This window comes from Pteropus alecto, unplaced genomic scaffold (assembly GCF_000325575.1).
Source record: "Pteropus alecto unplaced genomic scaffold, ASM32557v1 scaffold190, whole genome shotgun sequence".
NCBI lineage: Eukaryota > Metazoa > Chordata > Mammalia > Chiroptera > Pteropodidae > Pteropus > Pteropus alecto.
In genome coordinates this window covers 4525673-4552618 of record NW_006430462.1, presented here as the reverse complement: position 1 = coordinate 4552618, position 26946 = coordinate 4525673, and the positions used below count along the sequence as shown (strand labels likewise).

The window sequence follows — 26946 nt, the reverse complement described above, 5'->3', positions numbered from 1 at the left end:
TGTATTTGTGTTTATTTCTAGACTTTCTATTCTGTTCTATTGTTCTATATGTTTCTGTTCCTCCGTTAACATCACAGTGTCTTAATTACTTCAGCTTTACAGTAAGTGTTAACATTAGGTAGAGTGATTCCTTTCATTCTTTTTCAAAATTGTTTTAGCTATTCTAGTTCCTTTGTGTTTCCATGTAAATTTTAGAGTAAGCTACAAAAAATCTTGCCAAGATTTTTGATAGAAATTCTGTTAAACCTATAGATCAGTTTGAGGAGAACTGACATCTTTATTCTGTTGAATCTTCTGATCCATGAACAATTTTTGTTTCTCCATCTGTTTTGGTCTTTTCTTTCATCAGCAATTTATAGTTTTCAGTATGTAGATACTATATACTGTTTTGTGACATTATACCTAAGTATTTCATGGGGGGCATTGTAAATTTATTTATTTTTGGTTTTCAGTTGTTCACTGCTAGCACATAGAAATATGATTGACCTTTGCGTACTGACCTTGTATCCTGTGACCTTGCTAAACTCACTATTCTAAGAGTATTTTTGTAGATTTCTCAGGATCTTCTACATAGCTGTCATGTCATTTGCAAACTGGGGTAGTTTTATTTCTTTCTTTTAAAATGAATAATTTTAATATCTTTTTCTTGCTTCATTATACTGGTTAGGACTTCTAGGATGAGGATGAATATGGGTTGTGAGAATGGACATCCTTGGCTTGTTACTGATCCTAGGAGGGGAACATTCAGTCTTTCACCATTAAATATGATGTCAGCTTTTTGAGATGCTCTTAATCAGGTGGAAGAATCCCTTTAAGTGGAAGAGTTCCTAGTTTGCTAAGAGTTTTTACCATAAATGATACTAAATTTTTTCAAATGCTTTTCTGCATCAATTGTTATGATCATGTAGTTTTTCTTATTTAGACCATTAATATGGTGATTCCGTTGATTGATTTTCAAATATTGAACCTATCTTGAACTAGTATGAACCCCACCTGATAATGATATATTATTCTATTTCTATATTGCAGTATTCAAATTCCTATAATATGTTGAGGGTTTTTTCATCTACGTTCATGAAAGATATTGTTCTGAAGTTTCCTTTTCTTGCACTATCTTTGTCCAGTTTGGTATCAGGGCAATGTTGTCTTCTTAAAATGAGTTGAGGAGTGTTCCCTGTCTTTCTATTTTCTGGAAGAGATTGTGTGGAAAGGATTTTATTCTTTTTTAGAATTCACCAGTGAAATCACTTGGGCCTGGAGATGTCTTTATTTGGAAGATTTTAAACTATGAATGCAGCTTCTTTAATAATTATAGGATTATCTGAGTTATGTATTTGGTCTTGGGTACATTTTAGATTTTATGATTTTTGAGGAATTAATTTATTTTATCTAAGTTGTCAAATGCGGGGCTAGCGTTGCTTGTAGTAGTATTTCCTTATCTTTTTCTATCTGTAGATCTGTATTGTTAATTGCTTCATTCATTCCTGATGTTGGTAATTGAATTTTCATTTTAGCAGACAATTAATCTAGTCTTCTCTGGGTCATGGTTTCACTGTCAGTTCTATTTTCAAAGGCTTCGCAGTGCCTTCTCTTCCTCGTGTGCCAGCCGGTGGCCATGAGGACCCGGGCGTCCATGCAGCTTTTGGTTCAGTTCTCAAAGTCTTTATTTAGTATGCTGTTTAGGATCTGATTCATGTACATGCAGCTTGCATGTGAACCCAGGAGTTCATGAACAACTTTATGGGGTCACTTTCCCAAGATGCTTTCTCTCTGTGATATCCTGGTATTTTTCAGTTCCCTGAGGGCTTCCTCTTTCAGTCTCTGGCCTGAGATTTGTGCTTTAATTATCCATCTCTGCTACCCACTTCCCATCACAGCACTCATATCTGGGGCCAAGTGGTGAGAAGAGAGCGAGAAAAATGCAATGGAGGTTAGTTCACCCTCTTGGGACCACAGCTTTTCCTCTCAGAGAGGAGGGTTCCCCTCAGAGTTTTAGGTACCTGCAGCCCATCCATGGCTGCCAGGAGACCCTTCCCTGCTCCTTGAGCCTGAACTAGAGGACTTGTCCTGGAGCTCTGCTCACTTCTGGGTCTCCCAAGTCCAGGCCAAAAAATAATGGAAGGGAAAAAAACTGTTCTATGGAGTGAGGAGGGGGCAAAGTCCTTGCTGGGAGGCAGGAAGCCACGGTGAAGATATTACAGAGTGGAAAGGATGTCAAGAACCACTGGGAAATAGGATAGGAAGCTGGCAGGGACCCACACCAGGGGACAGGCCCTGATGACAGCCTGGCAAAAGTCCTGGGTTTGAGGGGGTGCTGCTCTGTACAGCTGGGAGGGGTGGACCTCAGAACTTGGCTGTGTGGCATGTGTACCTTGGCTACCACTCTGCCTGGAGGCAGAATGTGCAGAACTGAAGGGTCATCACCAAAAGAGCAACAGCCTCACTGCTGTCAACTGAGCAGCCACCACACTCAAGTCACCATGCTGAGCAGTTTGCAACATGATCTAATTTACTCCCGTTGACAACTCTAAGAGGTCTTTATCATCGGACACACTTTGGAGTGAAGAAACAGAGGCACAGAGTAGTCAAATGACTTTGTCAAATGACTTTGCCAAAGCGACTCTGCTACTAAGTGACACAGCCTGGATTCAAGCCAAGGGCTGTCTGGTTCCCGGGTTGCCCCACTGTTAGGTGGAGGACATATGAGTATGATGGAAGCTAGACAACTAGGTGACAGAAGAAGACCCTCCCTGGGAGGGACTGAGGGACAGACACAGAGCCAGGCCAAGCAAGGTAGGATAAGAAAGAAGGCAGCTACTGGAGGAGCCAGACAGGCCTGAAGGGTACTAGGAGGGCGGCTCCTGGAGTGGCCAGAAAAGGGACAGCCTCTGACTTTCAGATCGCTAAGCCAGAGCCCTAGGGTCTGGAGGTTTGCTGTGTGGGGGAAACAGACAGGGCCTGGTGAGGTCAGGAGGTGTGGGGCCAGGTGCTCTGTAGCAAGGCATGGCTGAAGATGTGAGGGTGCCGACCAGGGGACAAGGCCTAGGGTTTAAGGAAAAGCTCCACAGCCAAGGGCTCTGGTGGACCTGAGGGCTCAGATAGTGGGGAGCAATCCCAGAAGGGGCACCAAGATTCCAAAATTGGGATGAATGAGTGGCATGGGGAGGCAAATGCTGGAGGTGAGTACAGCCCTGGGCCTTATTCCCTTGTCCCTCTCGAAGGGATGGGGCTGCCTAGATGGAAGCTCATTCTCCTGATTGCATTCTTCTCCGTGAAGGTGCCACATTCGTATGACCCCACAGGGACCTTAAAAAGACAGATAGATGAGTGAGCAAAATGCCTATGCAAGGGAGCCGTACCAGGCCGAGCATGCCCTCAGAAGGGCCTCAGTCCAGCCACCAGATGGCAGCTGCAGACACCAAATAAACCCACATTTCAGAAGCTACTTAAATACCAACCACCCAGTCCTGACCCCTCATCAGAATATTAGAAAATTCCACACCCTTCCTCACATGGATTTCTCTAATAACCCATAAGAAAAGGCTTGAGAATCTGCAAATAGAAAGAATTGTCTTGGAAGGCTGCTTGGTTTCGCTGTGAGCTCGTCTCTGGTGACATTGGTCCCTGCCAATCTCCAGCCCAGCAGGAAGGTCCCCTGATCAGCTGCCCAGGACATCACCTGAGTCCACAGCCATTAGCTATCCATAGTGTGTACTCACTGCTCCCAGACTCCCCAGGCCCGACATGCTGAGTGGGGTGGAAAGCATAACCATTTAGTAGTGGGGCTCAGCCTACCCACCCAGTGTTCCATGTTCTCTGCCCTCTGCTTTCAGGAGTACTGCCCTGGGCTGGTCTGCCACTGGAGTCTGATGCCAGCAACCTTTTCCCATGGTGGGTTCTGGGACAGGCATCTTTGTGTCCTTGGCCTTTTATTCCACCTCAGGGAGAGCTCTTCTCTCCTTCCGCATGGGCCAGTGGCACCCAGGCTGCCTACTCTCACCCCCAGTCAGTGAGCTCCACTGAAGCCGGGTCCAGGCCTGGGCCTGTTTCTCTCTGAGTTCCCCACTTGGCTCAGACCCCAGGACACAAAAGGATACCAATCAAGGTCCCTTCATGACACATGCACTTTATGCATATAAGAACATTCTGTCTTCAAGTAACCTCATATTTATTGCCTTTCACAGACTGAAAATGAGCCTTCTACTGCTGATCATAAAAAAGAACCATGAATGGAGGAAGCATTAAGTGAAAAAACATGATTTGGGGAGTCTGAGTGTCTCCTGATGCACTTGGAAAAGTCGGCCCAATTTTTGGCTAAAGTCCATTACTTTTAGTGATGATTTACAAAAATAAAAAATAAAAAAAAATTGAAGAACAATCTTCCCACCTCAGTAGAAAAGAAGATTCAACAATTATGATGATCCGATATCACTTTTGCAAGTGCTATGAACTTCTGATTTCTCAGGGCCTGATCAACATGATATTAATATTTGGTCATAATAATTAAGAACAAATAAACTCATACAAGAAAAATATATCATCCTTACCCCCAAATACACAATTGGAAGGGAGTGTGAGAGCCTTCGCCTAACAAACTGGAAGGAATACAAAACTGATTGGAGAAAAAGTCATTGAATTATGGGGCATCTGACAGAACATGATGATTCACTACTTTCAAATCCTTATAATAACCTGAAATATGTGTAAGTAATTTGTTTCCCCCTGAAGGGCTGTAGGCAAATCTGCCCTTTTCCCTGGAGATGGGCCCAATGGCAGCTGTTAACCTTTTCAAAGAGGTCCAAATAACCCAAGTGTTCAAACCATCCGAGGCAAAGACCTTGGGTAGTAGCAGGTCATTCTGCTGTGTGGGGCCTGCTGCTGCTGACCCACGGCAGTCAGGCCTCCTGAGACAGGCAGGTGGCTTCTGTGCTCTGGACACTGAGCCTGTCCAGCCTTTCCATCCACCACCCTTACTCAGCAGCTCTGTGCCCCTGACCAGGTAGAGGCCCTATCCCCAGATCCTGCTGAGGCCTCAGGGAGAAAGGAAGAAGGCTGCCTCTTCCCACCTCAGTAGAAAAGAAGATTCAACAATTATGATGATCTGATATCACTTTTGCAAGTGCTATGAACTTCTGATTTCTCAGGGCCTGATCAACATGATATTAATATTTGGTCATAATAATTAAGAACAAATAAACTCATACAAGAAAAATATATCATCCTTACCCCCAAATACGCAATTGGAAGGGAGTGTGAGAGCCTTCGCCTAACAAACTGGAAGGAATACAAAATTGATTGGAGAAAAAGTCATTGAATCCACCACCCAGGCTTGTTCAGGGTTGCATGGCCGGAGACACGAGGCTGGTCTTGAACCTCTCTGGGGGCTGCCAGGCCTTGTTAATGAAGTTTGAGTTGAATGAATGACATTCGTGCCCTCTGAAAGGTTAACGTACAAGAACACATATAGTGCAGAGGTCTACTAGGGGTAATTTTTTTTATATATAATAAAAATTATTGTGGCCTGGAAATAGGTATTTCTTCCTTCTGCCCATTTAGGCAACTGGCAAGCTAAGGTCACAGATATAAAACTGGAAAACCTCAAAAGGCCAAATTCCAGGTGCCCAAGGGGACAGCACTACTGAAGTGAGCAGAGGAGGATGGGCACAGCTGAGGGGAGGGCTCTAGGAGCACTGCCGAGTCCTGGGCTCCGTAGAGGGCCCAGAGCTGGGGCGGGGCCGGCAGAGAAAGGGCCAATGTCCCAGCACGCAGACTCCTGATTCCTTTGGGAGTTGCTGACATTCCCACCTGTCCCCAGAATGATCATGGCTTGTCCCTCTGTATCCACTGGCATGTCCCAGGCAGGAGTGGAGGGGAGCTGCCTTCCCCCAGACACAGCCTTCTGGGGCTGCTGCACCACATTTTAGGGAGATACATGTTGGAAGTAGGTTATCTCGAGGCAGTGAGAACATTTTCTCCTTTGCCTTTCAAACTCCCTGGGTACTTGACCTCCTTAGGATGATTCTGTCACACCACCTGCCACCAGCTGTGGGCAAGATGATTTACGAGCACTGGAGCACACTTCCCAACAGCCATGCTGGGATGAATGAAATTGGTTGCACCCACAACGCTACCTATATTGTCATGTGGTCCTCGTAACAGACAAGCAGGAGAGATGGAAACAGGAAAGATGAAGTTCAGAAACATTCATTGGTTTGACTAAGGACCAGAGCTAGATGGAAGAAGATTGGCCAACCATTCTTTTTACAGACGAAGAGACCGAAGACCAGAGAGACATCGCAACTTGCCAAAAGTCAGACCTGACCCTTAGCCCAGTGACCACAGAACATTCCATCAAATTTGGAAAGTAAACAGCTAACAAAATTAGCCTAGAAGGACAGCACCAAAGCCCTGGAAGGACCCTTGGGACCCATTGCCCTCAGCCGTGCCCTCTGCTAGAACCTCCCATTATGTCCCGTATCACTTCCTCCCTCTCAGAGTCCACTGTTTTGTTTCTCAGACTAAGCAGAAATTGGTCTCACTACTTCCACCACTGGTTCTCCTTATGTCTCTTAGTGCCACAGAAAACAGGTCTGCGTCCTCATTCACATGCTCTGATCCCTTCAAACTTCCAATATGAGCAGGCTCTGTCCGGCTTTCTTTTCTCCAGACTAAATGTCACAAATTCCTTCATCTGTTCCAGTGGTGACAGGTAGAAAGAAATCATGACACTACAGTCTTCCCATTCAAGGACTATTCTGGTGTCATAATGTCATGCCTGTTAGGCATGCTGGCCCCCAAAGGATCCTCCTCAATGGGCACCAATCCCAGTGCCAAGCTCAGTGCCAGGGCCTGGGGTCACCATGGAAACAAGACAGACAGTATCTCTTTTCCCTCGAGGGACTTAGTTGTATTGACATAGACAATAAGTAAATAAACAAGTTGGTCAATTAATAATGGCAGATGGCAGCGAAGAAAATAACGAGGATGCTCTGATGGAAATGTCTTTTGAGAGAAGGGGACAGCTTAAGGTCTTCTACGGTGACAGAAAGCTGAGACCAGAAGGATGAGAGCTAGGTGGGTCATGGGTATCAGCAAGAGTGTTCTAGGCAGGTACCAGCAAGTACAAAGGGCCTGAAGCAAAAGCTGAGCAGAGGGCGAGGGGAAAGGGGAAAGAAGGAGGCTGCCCGCTGCCATAGAGGGTGAGTAGCTCCAATTTTACCCCAAGAGCACTGGTAAGCCATCTGAGATTGTTCCATGTGTGTGTGGTAAAATATACACAAAATTTAACATTTTAAGCATTTTTAAGTGTACGATTCAGTGATAGTTAGCACAGTCACAATGTTGGGCAACCATCACCTCTATCTAGTTCCACAACATTTTCATCACCCCCAAAAGAAAATACATACCCATTAGGCAGTCACTTCCCATTCTCCCTCTCCCCACTTCCTGGCAATCAATTACTCTGCTTTCTGTCTCTATGGATTTGCCTGTTCTGAATAGTTCATAAAATGGAATCATACAATATGTGGCCTTTGGTGTCTAGCTTCTTTCATTCAACATGTTTTCAAGGTTTATCCATGTTGTAGCATGTATTAGTGCTTCATTCCCTTTCATTGCTGAATAATATTCCATGGTATGGATATACCACATTTGTTTATTTATTCATCCACTGATGGACATTTGAGCTGTGTCCACTTTTTGGCTGTTGTAGTTAGTACTGCTATGAACATTCATGTACAAGTTTTTGTTTGAATACTTGTTTTCGATTCTCTTGAGTACATACTCAGGAGTGGAATTGCTGGGGTCACATGGGCAATTAAATGATTCACTTACTAAGGAACCACTAAAAAATTTTCCACAGTGGCTGCACTATTTTACATTCCCACCTGCAATGTATGAGGGTTCCAATCCTCCGCATCTTTGTCAACATTTGTTAATTTCCATTGTTGTTGTTGGGTTTTATTTTTTATAATAGCCATCCTAATGGGTATCAAGTGGTATCTAGGGTTTAGGTTTGCATTTCCTTAATGACTAATATGTTGATTATCTTTTCATGTGTTCATTGGCCATTTTTATATCTTCTTTGTCTATTCAAGTACTTTGTCAATTAATATTCTGGATACTAGTCTAGACTCATCAAAAATATGATTTGCAAATATTCTCTCCCATTTTGTGGGTTGTCTTTTCCTTATCTTGATGTCCTTAGATGAACAAAAGTTTTAAGTTTTGATCGAGTCTGATATTTTTCTTTGATTGCTTATATTTTTGGTGTCATATCTAACAACCATTGCTAAATCCAAAGCTATAAAAATTTACTGCTTTTTTATTCAATGAGTTTTATGGCCTTAGCCCTTATATTTAGGTCTTTGATGCATTTTAAGTTAGTTTTGATATACAGTATGAGGTAGGGGTTCAACTTCATACTTTTGCATGCAGATATCCAGTCATCTCGGGACCATTCGTTGAAGGGACTTTCCCCTTTGGGAAATTCAACTGACCATAGCTGTGTGGGTTTATTTCTGGACTCTCAATTCTATTCCATTGATCTATGTGTCTATCCTTATGTCAGTACCATACTATTTTGATTATTATAGCTTTATAGTAAATTTGAAATTAGAAAGAGTTCTCTTTGTTCTTTTTTTTTTTCCAAGATTTTTTGGTTATTTTGGGTTCCCTGAAATTGATTGATTCTATATGAATTTTAGGATGTTTTTTCCTATTTCTAAAAAAAGAAAAAAAGAAAAGAAAAGGTATTTTAATTTTGATAGGGATTGCACTGAATCTATAGACTGGTTTGGGCAGTACTGCCATCTTAATAATATTAAGTCCTCCAATCCATGAACACAGGATATCACTCCTTGTTTAGGTCTTCAATATCTTTCGGTAATATTTTTTAGTTCAGTGAACAAGTCTATCATTTCTTTGGTTAAATTTATTCCTCAGTATTTTATTTTTTGTTATTATTTTTAAACAGAATTGTTTTCTTCATTTCCTGTTTGGGTTGTTCACTGCTAGTATCTACATACTACAAATACAAGTGGTATCTGTCAATCTTATGACCTTCAGCTTTGCTGAATTTGATTATTAGCATTAATAGATTTTTTGGTGGATTCTTTGAGATTTTCTATATTTAGGACCATGTGGTCTGCAAATAGGAAGTTTTACTTTTTCCTTTCCAATTTTTCCTTTTGTTCCTTTTCTTATCTAATTGCTTGTCTAGAAATTCCAATATAATGTTGAGTGGCTGTGGTAAAAGTGGGCTTCCTTGTTGTGTTCTTGATCTTAGGGGGAAAATGTTCAGGTTTTTTTCCCATGAGTATATTAGTTCTGAGTTTTTCATAAATGCCCTTTATCATATTGAAGATGTTACCTTCCAATCTGAGTTTTCTGAGTGTTTTTATCATGAAAGGGTGTGGATTTTGTCAAATCCTTTTTCTGCATCAGTTGAGATAATCGTGTGGGGTTTTTTTTCTTCAATCAATATAGTATATTATATTGACTGGTCTTCTTATGCAGAACTACCCTTACATTCCTGGTATAAATCCCACTTGGTCATGGTAAATAATTCTTTTAATATGCTATTGGATATTGTTTGCTAGTATTTTGTTGAGTGCTTTTGTATCTATTTCATAAGAGGTCTTTGTCTTTGGTATAGGGCTAGCCTCATAGAACAAGTGAGGAAGTAGTTCCTCCTCTTTGTTTTTGTTTGTTTTTGAAAAGTTTGAGAAGGACTGGTGTTAACTCTTCTTTAAGTGTTTAGTAGAATATACCAGTGAAGCTATCTGGTCCTGTTTTTATGGGGGGTGGGGGCGGTGGATGGAGAGATTTTTGATTACTGATTCAATCTCTTTACTTATCATAGGTCTACTAAGATTTTCTACTTCTTCTTTAGTCAGTTTTGTTAATTTGTATATTTCTAGGAATTCGCCCATTTCAGTGTTATCTAACTTGTTGGTGTGCATTTGTTCATTGTATTGTTTAACAATCCTTTTCATTTCTGTAAAGTCAGTAGTAATGTCTCTATTTTCATTTCTGATTTTAATAATTTGAGTCTTCTCTTTCTTTTCCTAGTTAGTCTAGCTAAAGGTTTGCCAATTTTGTTGATCTTTAAAAAAAAAAATACCAACTTTTGGTTTCATTGATTTTCTCTATGTTTTTCTATTTTTTGTTTCATTTATGTGATCTAATTTCCATTTTTTAACATGTCCTCCTGCCTGGTGTTTGGAGAACTGACTGCAGGCAGGAAGACGGTAAGGAGGCTGGTCCACACGAGCAGGTAAGAGGGGATGGTAACTGGACTGGGGGTGGTAGAAAAGCTGAAGAGTAGCAGATGATTTCAAGAGGTAAGCGAAGGAAGGAAGAAGGCTTCTTACTAGATGACAAATGGTCTGCAGTTGACGATGGACTAGACAGTCCCCAGGATGACCTGTAGGAGTCTGCCTGGAGTACTGTCTGGGCCTTGATCCAGATGGTGGCCATCAGCCAGACAAGGAGAACCACACTAGGCAGCCTTCCCTTGTTCAGGGACACCTAGAGCTTACTCCAAGCAAAAAGTTACAGACCACAACTCTCCAATGTCAATCTGAGAACCGTGGGATGAGGACACTGCCTTTCAGAGAAGGCCACCACAAGCACTATTTTTAAAGAAATAATCAGGTGGCCCTAATCCTTCTATAAAAAGCACAGCACCTGCCTAAAGGCTTCCCCTTTACATACATTCATTCATTTGTGCTTCAACAAGCCAAAAGGAGAGGAATCCTATCATTTCTCCCTGACACGAAGCATGTGCTACCTTGAGTTGTACCAGAATGTTCCTGTATCCTTACCCAAAAGGCTAACCCCTTGGGAACAAAAGACATGTGTTGAGTCTCCAGCCTCTGACCATGCCTAAGCAGCATGAAATGAAGTCGGTGAGCCTGAGGCTGATTCCTCAGGGATCCCAACCTTTCCTAGAAGAAGTCCAGGCGAGCAATCCCTAGCACAGCCCAGCTGAGTTAACAAGCACTTTCACTGAGCTGCAGAAGAAACTCCTCCCATTGGCCATCCCAGGAAAACTGTTCTAGGATGCTGAATCCAATAAATACTACATTATTTTTTCAGGAGGTTCCTAGAAAATGAAGTAATTTATCATTTATTTTACTTAATAGAAGCTAGAAAGAGGAAACTAGTTCTTTACTGAGCAGCAGTGCTCCCACACTTAGCCAACAGGGTTGTCCTGAGCTCAGCCACACCACCAGCCACATCATTCTCCACAGTGGCTTTCCATGGGCATCCAAACTGAGACCACAGGTCCTGCTAAGCACAGACCATGTCTGCGATGGGCCCCAAACCCTCTTTTACCAGGAAATGGAATGGTGCCCTTGGGACACCTTGGATATTGGAGCTTGCCTCCCACTGTGGCAAAGGCAGCAGCTCTGGCTAAATGGTTTTCAATCTCCACAATGGACCTAGAAGAAAGTCTGTCCTGAGGCACAGGTTTACGATCCTGGACTTCCAACCCTGACTGCTGCTTCTAGAGCTGACCCACTGCAGCATCTGAAGAGTCTGCTCAAATCCAGAAACCAGACTCTTCCAAAGACATGGGCACACAACCCTGCCCACCACAAACATTCCCATCTCAAGAACTGCCAGCCACGTAAGCATCTCACTGTTGTGGACGCATGAAGCTGAGTGGGAAGGGCGAATACACACCTCGACCTTCCAGGGTTGGTCTGGACTAGCCTGGGTCTCTTGGTCACCACTGCCCCACAAATGCTTTCAATTCTCACTCTCTCCAGACCCACAACACTGCATGTACACCCAGTACCAAGCACTCTCTACCTGAATGGCTGTTCATCATGCGGACAGCCTTGGCCTTGGCCAGCTCCAGGGCGGTGATCCACTGCTGCCGCTCCACCTCCGAGCTGGCCTTGAGATGGTAGGTCCTTGCGCCACTGGTCAGCACGATACTGCAAGAATCCTCTGTTTCAAAGTGCGAGGTGGATAGGTTGATGGTGCCACGGCAGGTGTGAGCCATTTCACCCTGATTTCTGTAGGATGCAAGAGAAGGTATGGATTGAAGCTCCCAAACTCTATAGCTCTAAACTGAAGAAAGCCTCAGGGTAAATCCTAAGAACTTCAGACCCTTGGAACTGGGACTGGTCCTAGAGTTAGAGCCGGAGATGATGTCTATTGGTATTGACCGGTAGAAGTTTGGTTGAGGGGCACTTAGTGGGTAGAGTGGCAGAAGAAGGAAGCCCTGCATCAATGCCACATGCGGGGCATGCCTGCTGTGATCTGAGCTCTTGCAGACATCAAGAAATGGAGAAGGGTGGCTGCGTAGTGTTCTGCTAGGCAGCTAAGACCTTTAACTCCATCCCAGGCTCTTTCTACTAAGTCTCAGAACCAGAAATGGAGCAGGGTGAGAATTTGCCACTAAAATTGAGATTAGAAACATAGAACCCTAGGGGGTAGACTTAGAGGCATCCCACCCCTTGTAACCGAGATCCATAGAGCAATGATGCCACTGTTCTCCTCTGGCCCCACAACGAATAAGATGAAGGCAATATCTGGGCTAACACATGCTACCTCATGACAAGGGACTGACCCTTTGCTGGTTACAAGATTATAGAGCTAATGGTACCAAACTAAAGGGGAAGCAGAGATGACTAAAGTGTGGGCCATTTCAAACTATGACTAGTGTCTGGAAACTGAGATCCAACTATCATAAATAATTGAGTCACCCTCCCTTAGACACTTGAGGGAAATTCAGAACAACCAAGACATACAGAATCTCTCCACAAAGGTGCTGGAAAAGGAAGAACAACTGATCAGTATGTAACACTGCCACTGGCAGGAGCCCATCTGGCAATTCTGCTGCTCTTTAATGCTCATTTACTTTCCCTAGCTGTCATCATCTGTCATTTTCTTGATTCTCCTACCAGTTCTAAAGTCAAATGACTTGACACCTAATAAGACATTCGTCTTGCATTTGAACAGCTGCTGCCTTCTGATTCCCCGATGCTTTGGTTATATTCCTTAGAGCAGATGACACAGTTTATACCTGAAGAAAGGTCCAGCTCTTCGGGGCTGACATTTTCCACTTGAAGGAAAGTCATTCTAATTTACAAAACTGGCAAAGCTGGCCATGCTGGGTGGGAGCCTGCTGTTTTACATTGAAGGACATTTCAGGCTAGAGATGGTTCAGGTGTTAAATTGTATCATAACTAACCAAAAATGACACTATGGCTTAGCAGTTTATACCTGAAGAAAGGTCCAGCTCTTCGGGGCTGACATTTTCCACTTGAAGGAAAGTCATTCTAATTTACAAAACTGGCAAAGCTGGCCATGCTGGGTGGGAGCCTGCTGTTTTACATTGAAGGACATTTCAGGCTAGAGATGGTTCAGGTGTTAAATTGTATCATAACTAACCAAAAATGACACTATGGCTTAGCTCAAAAAAAAAAAAAAAAAGAGGGACTAACAGTGTTCTAAGCAGAGGGAAAAGCAAGAGCAAAGACTATGAGGCAAGGGGTAGTTTGTGGCATTCAAAAAATAGAAAAAGATTTCATGGGGCTGGAGCACTGAGAACAAGAGAGTGGATGAGAAAAAAAGAAGCAGCTAGAAAATCAGGCAGGGACCAAATGCAGTACCTTGCAGGACACATTAAGAATCTGGACTTTTGTCCCCAAACTAAAATAATGGGCTTCCTGGGCCTAATCTCAGGAAGGAAGCAGAGGTCACCAAGAGTTCTTGAAGTTCTTACAGAAAATATAGAGTAAAAGTGCCTTGGGCAAAATGGGAAATGAAAGCCAGGCCACTGAGTGAAATCAAAGTGGATTGGAAGTTATCCCATGGCCACTGTATTGGATTACAACCCATCAACTAAAATAAATACCCATGAGTCCATGCTGATATAAGTAAATAATTGAAGAAATAAATAAATGGGAAGAAAGGACAGACCTTCCTTAATAAGATTAGGTGGAATTATGGAAATAGAAAATCACTAAATGTAATGTGGAATCCTGTTTTGGATTATAATGCAGAAAAAAGACATTAATAGAAAAACTCAGGAAATACAAATAAAGTTTGAAGTTTAGTTAATAGTAGTTTGACAATGTTAATTTCCTGGTTTTGATAATTGCTCTTAGGTGAGGTAAGATGTTAACATTTTGAGGAAGTTAGGTGAAGAGTATATGGGAACTCTCTGTACTGTATTTGCAACTTTTCCATAAGTCTAAGTTATTTCAAAATAAAAATAAAATTTAATGCTGCCATCACCTTATATGCAGGGTCATAGCTGATATGAAGTTTTGTGGCCAGAACCTGAACTCACCTGCTCTCAGTGACTGGGCTGGAAATATTCCTAATATCACTGAAGGACAGAAGCCCCAAGCCCCCATCACAAAGCCTGGTTCTGGGTTGGGCTCTCAAGGGGACGAGATGGAGCACTTTAAAGATCACTGGAGAGGTGGTCAAGATAGCAGAGGAGGTAAACACTATGCTTGCCTCTTCTCACAACCATGTCAAAATTACAATTAAACTACAGAACAGCCATCACTGGGAGTCATATAAAGTCTACCTGAACAAAAAGTCTTATAACTAGGGACAGATATTAAGAGGCTACCTTGAGACTGGTACGTGGGGCAAAGAGGCAAAACAGGCAGGTCCCAGAGCCATATGTGGTGGTAGAGAATTGGGAGGGATATCTTGTCTGTGAAGGTCTCCCCAGAGGAGCAAGGGGTCTCGGCCCCACACTGAGCTCCCCAGCCCAGGGTTCTAGTGCCAGGAAGAGAAGTCCCCACAACTTCTGGCTATGAAAACAGAGATTATGGCTGAATGAAACAGAGGGCAGCTGGAGTTGCAGACATTTCTTTTAAAGGTCCCCCATCCAGACTTACTCGCTGACAGACTCACTCACACTGAGCTCCAGCACAAGGGCAGCAGCTTGAAAGATGCCAGGAACATACCAGGAGGAACTGAGTTGTCTGGCTTCAGGGAGAGGGCTGAAGGGACAGTATTCTCCCAGACAGAAGTGCTGGTGGAATCTATTGTTTCCTTATTGAGCCTTCTCCACTCCCAGAATGCAGATGCAAACAGCTGTCATATCTGAGTGTCCATCAGCCTGGCTAGTCCATCAGCCTGGCTAACACTGGTCACCTTGCCCTGGTGATTCCCTGAGACTCTGCCCCATCTAACTTGCAGGCCTAACCAAGCCGCTTCCAGTGGCTTTTACATACTAATGGCCAATCTTTTACAAAATCTCTCAGAGGTTCATAAAACCCAAACAAGCAGTATCTGGCTTCAGCATACCCTGTACCTCTTGCTGAGCACCCCCAAGCCTGGCACTAGCAGCAGTTGGCATTGGTTCGTGGCTTAGCCTCTCAAGGCACCTTCAAGCCCAGCACAGGTGGTGATCATCTGCAGATTGCTCTGTGACTCTTGCCAGGTGGCCCCGGGCAGAGCACAGGCTACACAGCTGAACTTGGCCTGTGGTGGGGCCCCTCCCAGGAGGCTTCAAGGCTACCATGCCCAGTGGCTGGCTTCAGACCAAGACAGAGCACCACCTAGTGCTGCATCTGAGAACAAACACCCAAAGGGCAGACTACGCAGGCATCAGAGTCCTGCTAAAGCAAACCCATAGGGTCAGCCACTCCCTGTGTAGTCTTCACAATCAATCAGCCTGAGGGTCAATCCCTCCCATTAATGTGCAAAAAGCAACCAAGGCTCGACTACAACAGGTGGGCACTCACAACCCATACAAGGGACACACCTGAAGCACCCGATTCAGGTGACCAGGGAGACTGAACCCCTGGGTCCCACAGGACACCTAGTACATAAAGCAACTCTACTAAGACCAGGAGACCTAGCAGCTCTACCTAATACATAGAAACAAACACAGAAGGTAGCTAAAATGGGGAGACTAAGAAACATATTCCAAATGGAAGAACACGACAAAACTCTGACAAAAGAACTAAACAAAATGGAGACATGGAAACTACCAGATGCAGAGTTCAAAACACTGGTTATAAGGATGCTCAATGAACTTAAAGGAAGAGTAGATGAACTCAGTGTGAAATTTAATGAAGATATAGAATACATAAAAATGGAGATAGAAAACATAAAAAAGAACCAATCAGAAATGAAGATTATAATAACTGAAATGAAGAATACCTTAGGAGGGATCAACAGTAGATTAGATAAAGCAGGGACCCAGTTATCCCACTTCTGAGTATTTATCTGAACAAATCCAAAACCCTACTTTAAAGGGAAATGAGAATCCATGTATTCATTGCAGCATTATTTATAGTAGTCAAGCTATGAAGGATACCTGAGTGTCCACCAATGGATGAATGGATAAAGAAGAGGTGGAACATATATACAACGGAATATTAGCCATAAAAAAAGAATGAAATCTTGCAATCTACAACATGAATGACCTAGAGGGCATCTTGCTGAGTGGAATAAGTCAGACAGAGAAGTATTTACCATATTATTTCATTTACATGTGGAATCTAAAGAACAAAATAAACAAACAAAACAGAAACAAACTCGTAGATACAGAGAACATTTTGATGGTTGTCAGATGGGAGGGGGTTTGGGGAGTGAGTAAAAAAGGTGAAGGGATTAAGAAGTACAAATTTGCAGTTACAAAACAGTCATGGGGATGTAAAGTATAGCATAATGAATATAGTCGATAATGTTGTAATAACTATGTACGGTGTCAAATGGGTAGTAGATTTATCAGGATGATCAACTCATGAGTTATGTAAATGTCTAATCACCCTGTTGTACACCTGAAATTAATATAAGACCATGTGCCAACTTTAATTGAAAAATATATATTAAAAAAAAATCACTAGACCAAGAATAGAGTGGTGCACCAGTGAGACTCAGGGAGGGAGGAAGAATATTCCGGTCAAGATAGCCTGAAAACCAAAATTCAAAATCCCTGAAGAAAATCAATGCTAATAAAGAATCCAATAGCACAGAGAATGAATCACTTGAGAGAGAACTTAACTATCAGAATATGAAAAATAATTAATATAAATATGTTTAGGATTCTCAAAGAAGAAGGAATAACATCAAATAAGAGGAACAATGATTTATGAAACAAAAGTAGGTAAAAATGAAATAAGAAAGGGTAGATATGAAAAAGTAACAAAAGAATTTCAGAAAATGAAAATATAGCAAATAAGCTTTATCATCTACCCAACACCTAAATCTAAATTTAACTTGAACTCATAATTGAAATTACTTTTCATTTAAGGACTTGAGGAAATTAATTTTTCAGCTTTACCTTTCTGTGTTCTTTGGAAGAACTTATATAGCGGCACACGTGAATTTGGGGATTAAAAGCCCCTTAAAATGATCATGGTCCAATGCATTTGTTTGTCTTGGAATTTAGCTCTGCTCCTTTTTCTTTCATTTAGATGTTTTGTGGTCAATCCATTCTCTACCATTAGCCAAAGTGATATTTTTTGTCCTGATTAGTCAGTTTTTAAAAATTTCAAGTCATCCATTTCAGCAAAGAAGGTGCACCAATGACTCCTGACCGTGGGATTCACTGGTGTCAACGTGAACCCCGCTGTCACTCAGAAGCAGCCAGTCTGACATATGAAACAGCTTACTGAAGGCTCGGCTGAGGCACGACTGGGTAGAAGTCTTATGGGCTTGAGCTTCTGTCCTCCAGTAAGCCTTAAACTGACATGTGTTGCCATGTCCTGTATAACTGCAGCCAATGAGGCTGGGAGTAGCCCTGCTCACCATTGCATGTGGTTATGCCTTGCAGAGTTTGTACTTCCCATCCCCATACACTTGGGCTCAGCTGGCTTCTAGTTCTGGGGTGAGGGGGGCATGTGACACAATAAGGCTTTCATTGAACCAGAAACTGACACCTGGCCACCTCTGGCTCCTCACACCGGTGACAGATTAAGAAGGGAGTGACTATAATATTCCTGGGGTTGCTGATGCTAATTGCCATGAGGAATTAGGTTAGTGACATATATGGGGATGGAGGAAGAATGTCTGGATTGAGCCCAGGGGATTTCCTGGGTCATCCCTTAATACTTCCATGTCTGGTTAATGGCTGTTAATGGGCAAGGCAACCAGGAAGTCAAACCCCTCAGGGCAAACGTTACAGACCAGCCAAAGTGCTAGGGCAGAGTGAAGATGATCCAGAATGGTTGGTGAAGAAGGAAGATAATGAATATCAATTACAGAGTGGAGACCAGCCACCGCAGCAGAGAATGAGCTTGTTTCATAACCTTCTTGCTTCAGGCCTCCAGGTGACCCCAGCTGGCCACCAGGAAGGAGACTCTGTCACTGACTGGGACTTGCATCCCCACCCCTTCCAGGGAAGGGGTGAAGATTTCTTTGTTCTCTAAAGAGAGTGGAGGTCCGCACATTGCATAGGAGAGCTGATACCACGGGAGGACCCAAGCAGACCTGAGTAGCGCAAGGTGTGGAGAGTACTAGACACAGACCTTGTGCGCCTTCTCCGATTCCATCGGCCACCTCCTGTCTCTCTCGGTTGGTGTCTTATCCTCGCCCAGTTGGCCCTTCATTTCTGGACTTGCATAAAGTGCCACAGTGGAAGATGGGAGATGGAAGCCAACGGGGCAGATAAATTCCCCCTCCGTTCTTCCCTCTGTAAACTGCTCGGAGGCATGTTTTCTCCTTGCATGTATTCTGGACAGGTCCGCACATCATGCCTGCACACTGCGTCTCTTTGCAGCTCACTGTGAAGCCACATCCAGTAATACACTGTCATAACATCCAGCAATGCACTGTACTGCCTTGCCACTTGATCTTCTCTGTTTTACTTCCTGTTTTTGCCTCACCACCCTGGGACAGCATCTCTCAAGCGAAGTGTCAGTTCTTTCATCCTTGCCTTGAGCTATGTTCTCTAGAGAACTTTCATAAAAATGGGCAAGAAAAAAATTGACAGGGCCGCAAATTTGAATGCAGACTCTTGGAAAGACGAAAGCTATTAAACTGGAGCAAAGCACGGGGCCTGTGTGTGACTTTTATTCAACACTAGCTCAAGCTGATTCTGATTCACTTGATAAATTCCCCTTCAATCTTCCAAATTCTAATTCAGCAAGTACTTCCTGTGAGCTACTATATAAAGGAATTGTGTTAGAAACTAGAGAGAGGATAGATATAAAGATAAATAAGACACATTTTCTGGCCTCAAAGAGCGATTCATCTTATTAAAGAGACAGGCCTATACATTGCAAGTTGATATCGAATAAGCAGAGGGAAATAAATTCAACATGAAGGGGGCATTTACTTTATGAAAATTCATTGAGCTACACTTATAGTTTACCTGCTTTTCTGTATATACGTTACACACATACGGTGTGTTCTATGTTACATACATATCAGTTGTCAATAAAAAGCTGGCTTTAAATAACACTCAAAATAGAAGGATAAGCTGCCAGTGGTAGGAGCTTGGGAGACAGAATGGCCCTTTCTGTCCCAGAGAAATCAAGGAGGTACACTGACACAGAGTCTCAAACAATGAGGGGACTCTGCCTTGGCAAAGACTAGGAGGGCGGCCTGGCTAACCCAGAGCAGCAATGTGGGGGCGTGTGGTTCTGGGAAAGGAGAAGGTCCAGCCATGGCCTGGACTGATGATGGGCGCTGTGAATTAAACTGTGTCCCCTGGGAAGACATGCCAAAGTCCCAATTCCCAGCACCTGTGAACGTGACCTCATTTGAAAATAGTGTCTGAAGATATAATGTAGTTAAGATGAGGTCATTAGACTGTGTCCCCTGGGAAGACATGCCAAAGTCCCAATCCCCAGCACCCGTGAACGTGACCTTATTTGAAAATAGTGTCTCTGAAGATATAATGGAGTTAAGATGAGGTCATTAGGGTGGGCCTTAATCCAATATGACTGGTGTCCTCATAAGAAGAGGAAGAGAGACACAGAGACACACAGGGAGAAGACGGCTAGGTGACAATGGGGGACAGACTGGAGTGATGCATCTACAAACCAAGGAACACCAAGGATTACTGGCAAACACTAGAAGCCAGGAAGGCGTGGGAGAAATTCCCGAGAACCTTCAGAGACAGCACAGCCCTGCTGATACCTTGATTTTGGACCTCTAGCCTCCGGAATTTTAAGACAAGAAGTTTCTGTTGTTTTAAGCCCAAAAGCCCCTAGGACACTAACACAATGGCTCAACAGATGAGCAGAGGAATGACCTTCTGGAACCTTGCATGCAGCTGAGCTGGTTTATTTCCATATGCCAATCACGGGGCTGCACTTCAGCCCTCCACACAAATCCCACCCAAAACACTCGCCATCATGGCGCCCACATGGTGGGCTCCTCTCGTTACTGGAGCAATCCTACTCCCAGAGCTGCCCATCCTCCTCAGACTTTTCCCCTCTTCCCATACCATAGAGGCTAGAAAGCCAAAAAATGACCTGCAACAAAGATTCCAAGGATTCAGGCTCCCCCAATGACACAGATTCACAAAAGACTTAAATGTGAAAGCCAGTTAAGACAGGAGCAAGCAGGATACGAAGTATCCATTGCTGTAGCAGGAACTGTGACTCAGAAGCACGCTTTTGCAAATGTCAGCTTCCCAATTTTGTGCCTCCATGAGGTAGCGTTAGCAGTTTGTCCCATCACAACAGAAGCAGTCAGAGTCTGGGGACCTGGATGCTCCTGCCTCTCAGCCTCCAGCTGCTCCTCCAGCCTCCCAGGGGATAGGAAGCGGCCTCACTCGGCAGCACAGCTTTTCTGCTAACACAAGCCAGAGTCGTTTCTGCTGTGTGGGGCTGAGTCCTGGCAGAGGCACCTCCCCAGAGGCCACATCACTTTGGAATGAACACCTGTGCCTGCAAACAAGGTTTCACGTTTGCTCTCCAGCACGTCTCCTGTGTGCAACCAGGGTGCACACAGACTAATCCCATGCATTCACAGAGGTCTTTAAATCGGGATCTAGAGATACAAAAAGGTGTGTTCTGAAAACACAAGCCATCAACTGGGGGAGATAGTCACAATAAATATATCCAACAAAGAACTCGTATCAAGAAAATATAAAGAACTCCTAAGATCCATAAGAAAGAGGCCAATTACTCAATTTAAAAATGGGCAGAAGACTTGAACAGGCGCTTCACGAAAGGGGATATCCAGATGGCTCATGACCATATGAAAAAGTACCCAACCTCATCAGTTATTAGGAAGCACACTTATGCCCCACTCAGCAGTTCCACTCCTACAGACCTCCCACCAGGGATGCATACATGTAGCTACCAAAAGACATGTACTGGAATGTCTGCAGCCCTCCCCCTAACAGCCCCCAATTGAAATCAACCCACGTGTCCATCCATACTAGAATGGATAAACAAATGGTGGTTCATCCATTTGGTGATTTATCCAAATGATGGAATATTACACAACAATGAGAATAAATGCATTAGAACTACACATAACAACCTGGAATAACCTCCCAAATATAAGGTTGAGCAGAAGAAGTCAGACAGACACAGAGATTGTATTGCGTGATTCCACTTACAGAAAGTACAATGACAGGCAAAACTAAGCTCTGGGGTGAGAAATCAAGACACCGGTTACCCTTGGAGGAACAGTAACCTAAAGGGGCACGTGGGGAGCAGGTTACATTTTACTTCTTCAGCAGGGCTGGTGCTTATCCAGTGTGTTCATTTTGTGAACATTCCCCGAGCTGTATACTTATTAGCCTACTTTTCCTAATGCATATTGCACTTTATTAAAATTTTATATTTAAAAGAACAGGGAAGGGGGAAAGTTCTTTCCTGGCAGTGGAGGCAGCAGAACAGCTGGTTCTCAGGGGCAGCAGAGATCCTGGCGCTTGGGTGGCATCAAAGTGCCTGAGTGGCAATGTCTTCTCCAGAATGGTCCTATGACGTGACCTTGTCACGGATCTGGCTGCCCTGTTCTCACCCTTCTTCTGAGAGCTCCATTCTCCTGCCTTTCCAGGGATTCCAGGAGCTCCTAAAGAGCCTTCCAGAAACTTTTTATTTTTGCTTAAAATATCCAGAACTGGTTTTGTTATTCTAGACTAAGAACCTGCTGGTACACATAGGCAGAGGCCACAGAAGGGATGTCAGAAGGCAAGAAGGGCAATGGAGAAGGTTGTATAAGAGACACAGGCAGGAGAAAAAGAAGATTTCTGTTCTTCTACCTCAGGCCACAGGGATGCTGTTAGGACCCTACTGGGTCTAAGTAATGAAGCTCAGTTTACTCGTTCTAACTACCACATCCTGAGGGCTTACCTTAGATGTGTCTCACATGGATTAGCCATTTAAGATGTGATAAGAAAGATAAAAAATTGATGCAGAGGCTGAGGCCTGGAGATGTGGGCAGCTCGCTGGAGATGCCAAAGGGGACCGAGCCACTAGAGTCAGGCCCACTTACCCAACCTCCGGCCCCGCCTTTTATCCACCAGATTGCAGGGACTTGTCCCCCAGGCTTCATATGTACTCTCAAAAGTCATCGAAGCTGATAGGATGGCATCATTTAGAAAATGCTCAACATCAGAAGTGGCCCATCAAACAGAAGCATCTACTGTGTAGTGTTTACTTCTGGAGATGAGATTGTCACTGTGAGACCTGACATCATTTCACTTGCTTCTGGCCTCATTCCTTGTCACTTAAAGTTTCCCTTGAGAAATGTTAAAGAAAAGCTGCTATAAATTTTACAGGAAAAACCTTTTCAATGTAAATTTTTAAAATAAAAATTAAAAAAAGAGACTCGGGAGCCATTCTCTAGTTAGTGAAATTCAGGTCACTACATTATTACACAAATGGAGGACAACAGTTAATTTATAAAGCACAGTATTCTTACCGATACAACTTTCATCTAGGCACTAGTTCACTTTACATATGAGTCTGTGACAAACATGACTCTTTTGATCCTCACAAGGGCCCAGAAAGTGGGCAAAACAGACATTGATTTGTTTAGCAAATATTTCTCAAATGTATTCTATGTGGCAGGCACCTGTAGGAGGGAATTAGTGCGTGATTTTACAGCCAAGAAAAGGGAAGAGACCGGGAAAGGTAAATAATGTGTCCTAGTTCACAGAACTGATAAAAAACAAATCCAGAACTAGATCTGGGTTTCTTTGCCACCAGCACAGGGCTCTTTCCATGGAGAATACTGGGGTATCCATCCAGAAAATAGGTTTCACTTTACTTGGATATTGTATTGGCTGCTTGAGAGCTAGAACGTATGTTCCATGAGACACAGACCTGGCCTCCTGTCTTGCCCAGCTCAGAGAGCTGACACATGGTGAGAGCTCAGAGATGATGTGCTGGCTGAGTGAATCAACACATGAGTGTTACACAAGCGGCAGAACAAAGCCGGGGAGATGACCCAGCCACCCCCCTCCAAGTTCTGCTGACTGCGCACGCTGAAAGTGGAACAGGGTAACAACATCCCACCCTATCCACATCCCTCACAGAAAATTCATTATGCCCTTTCTGTGGTTCCATTAAAATATCAGAATCCTGACATACTACCCAGTGACAACTAAGGTGGTTCCTAAGATTAAGAGGAAAGCTTGTCACAGAATATTAGGCAAATGCTTTAGATCTCAAGTTTATACTAAAAGGTTATGTCAAGTAGAAATGGAGGAACATGCCATTTTTTCTACCAATGCAATAACAACAACCCATAATATACTTCCAAGGTTACTATAGTTCTAATTGTGGAGTTGGTCTGGCTAAAGTCTCACCCCTAGACTTCACCAAGCAGAATTCCAAGTCCTCTCCAGCACGTCTCCTCAACTTCTCAGATCACTGCAGCTGCCCTGCTCAGCTCTGCTCTGGGTCACGGTCACCTCTCAACTAGACAAAATCCACAGCCTCTACATCAGTTTCTACATCTCGCCTTGCCCCTGCTGATCCACTCCTATGCTACATTTTTCTAAAACTTCACTCTAAGTCTGTCAACATGCTGCTTTAAACCCTTTAAATACTCTCCACTTTCTTCAGGATGAAGTCCTCACTCCTGAATAAGGCTTACCAGTTCTTCCTGAGCTAGCTCCTACTTGCCCACGGCTTCCAACCCCACCTGCTAGTTCTCAGGCCTGAAATGCCACTTCTTCCAAGAAACTTCCTTACATGCCCTGCTGTGCTCCCACACAGTCTCTCGGGCTCCTCCCTCACTGCTCTTACCTTATCATATTCTGATCAAAGCTTTAGATCCATTCAATGCAGAGTCTGTAGCTGTCTAATTCAATGCTGTATCTCCAGAACTAGCAAGTGTTAACCACATCGTTTGTGCTCAGTAAATATTTGTTAAATGAATCAATTCAACTTGCGACACTTTTAATTTGGTCAGAAGGACCACTGTTTTCATGCAAGGTTGGTTTTTTTGTTGTTTATTTTTTTGATAATCAAGATGGTCTTAAACATCCATTTAGGTAAGGCGAGTTTAAAACACCTAGAAAATAAATGTTATTATTAAAAACTTACCCTTTTGAAAAATAATAACTGAGCAAGGAACACCATTAAGTTTTCCTGTTGCTACTAGGCTATTGAAAATTTTAAAACACTCAACTTAAATTTTCCAGCTGTTTCCATTACAGGTTTAATTAATAGTGAATCTCTGAAAAGAAACAGAAAGTCTCTGCAAAGAAATAGGAGATATAAAGAAGAATAAAATGAAAATTTTAGAACTGAAAAATACAATAACCAAAATAAAACACTCAGTGAAGGGCTCAACAACAGAAGGAAGGGACAGAGGGGAAAAAAATCAGTTAACTTGAACATAGAACAATAGAAATTAGCCAGTCTGAACAATGGAAAGGAGATAGATTGAATAAAAAGGGACAGTGACTCAAGGACCTGTAGGACTATAACAGAAGATCTGACACTTGTGTCATCAGTGTGCCAAAAAAAAGAAGGAGGAGAAAGAAGGTAGGGCAGGCAAAGTATCTGAAGAAATAATGGCTAAAAACTCCCCAAATTTGGCAAAAACAAAACAAAACAAAACAAAACATAAATTTACAGATTCAAGAAGCTTGGCAAAACCTAACAGAGTAAACAAATAAACAAAAGAGTATACCAAGACACATCATAGTCAAACTTCTGGAAATGAAAAGACAAAGGAAAAATATCTTGAAAGCAGTGAGACATCTTACTGAGGGGGAAACAATTTGAATGATAGAGGATTTGATGAGAAACCATGGAGGCCAGAAAGAAGAGGCACAACATTTTTCAAGGCCTGAAAGAAAAGAATTGTCAACCCAGAATCCAGTGACAATGCCCTCTAGGAATGAAGGGAAAGTAAAAACATTCTGAGAGGAAGAAAAACAAAGAGAATTTGTCAGCAGCAGACCTACCCCCCACCCCCCGCCAAGAAAAATAAATGGCCAAAGGAAGTTCTCTAAAAAGAAAGGAAGTGATTTTTTAAAAAAGGAATCTTAGAACACCGGGAAGGAAGAAAGAATATGATAAGCAAAAATCTGGGTTAAGACAATTGATTCCTTCTCTTGAGTTTTCTAAATTGTGTTTGATGACTGAAGTAAAAACTAAAGCACTGTCAGATGTTCACATGTCTGTAGGAGAAATATTTAAGATAATGATATTACAAATGAGGAAGAGGAAAGGAACTTACAGGGAAGTAAGGTTTCTATATTTCACTAAAACTGTTAAAAGGTCACCAGACTATGATAAGTTATATAATTATATATTGCTATAATTGAATCACTAAAGTTATCCAATAATTGAATCACTAAAGTTATCCAATAATTGAATCACTAAAGTTATCCAAAGAGAGATACTCAAAAACACTATAAAATGATTAAACATAGAGTTATCATATGACCCAGCAATTCTACTCCTAGGTATATACTCAAGAGAAATAAAAACATATGTCCATACAAAAACTTGTACATAGACTTTTATAACAGCATTATGCATAACAGCCAAAAGTGAGAACGATCCAAATATTCGTTAATGGATGGATGGACAAAAAATGCTGTATGTTCAAACAACAGAATTATATTCATACAATAGAACATTATTCAACCATACAAAGGAATGAAGTACTGATACATCCTACGTGACAAACCTTGAAAACATCATGCTAAATTAAAGAAGACAGTCAGAAAAGTCCATATATTGGATGATTCTATCTATAGAGTCTAGAATAGAGAAATACATAGAGACAGAAAGTAGATGAGTGGTTGCTTAGGTCTGGGGAGCAGATTTGGGGAGGGCAAAGGAGTGATAGCTATAGGGTACGATTTTTCTTTGGAGGTGATGAAAATGTCTGAAAATTGACCGCAGTGATGGTTGTATATATCTGTGAATATATTAAAAGCCACTAAATTTGTATATGGGTGATTTGTATAGTATGTGAATTATATCTCAAAGATTAGAACAAGAATAACCACAGCGATATAGTGAAAGACATCAAACCAAAGAGTTCATAATGATACTAAAAAAAATAAGTCATCAGTAACCTTGGGGGGATGCTAGGGCTCCAACTCTTTTGTTTGATAACTGGTGAATAAAGGAAAGCATAGAGCATTTTCCCTGCCATTTTCATATTAACTAAACCATTGGGTAACCAAATGATCAATGAGGGAAAGTTTCTCTTCATAAAATTATTCCCACTAACAATTGCAAAAAGAATAACAGAATATCACTTTGCAACTTGTAATGAACTTATGGGTCTAGAAAATTATCAATAATGTCTGCTAATTTGTAGGGGGGAAGGAGTGGAGAAAGAGAGAGAGAGAGAGAGAACTCTCTGTGTCCTCAGAGAGAGTTCTATATGTGTTCTCTTTCAATATACCTATGAACCATTTTGCCAATATAATTGAATTTTACTCCGATTGAATCTCTAGCTATCAGCTTACAGGAAATAAAGCAGATAGAAGAATATAATAAACAACATAATGGACAAGCAATCAGCAAAACTCAGTCCTTGGGAAACTACAGAAAAAAAAAATGATCC

The 26946-nt window shown here is 42.5% G+C and overlaps 1 protein-coding gene across 1 annotated transcript in view; it reads right to left on the bottom strand.

Annotated features, from left to right (window-relative positions):
- Positions 1-26946, bottom strand: part of OSBP2 (oxysterol binding protein 2) — a 162075-nt gene that overhangs the window by 118730 nt on the left and 16399 nt on the right. The window contains exon 2 of the mRNA XM_006904922.2: positions 11821-12029. Coding sequence (XP_006904984.1) covers positions 11821-12029 — 209 coding nt within the window. The remainder of the gene's footprint in view (positions 1-11820; positions 12030-26946) is intronic.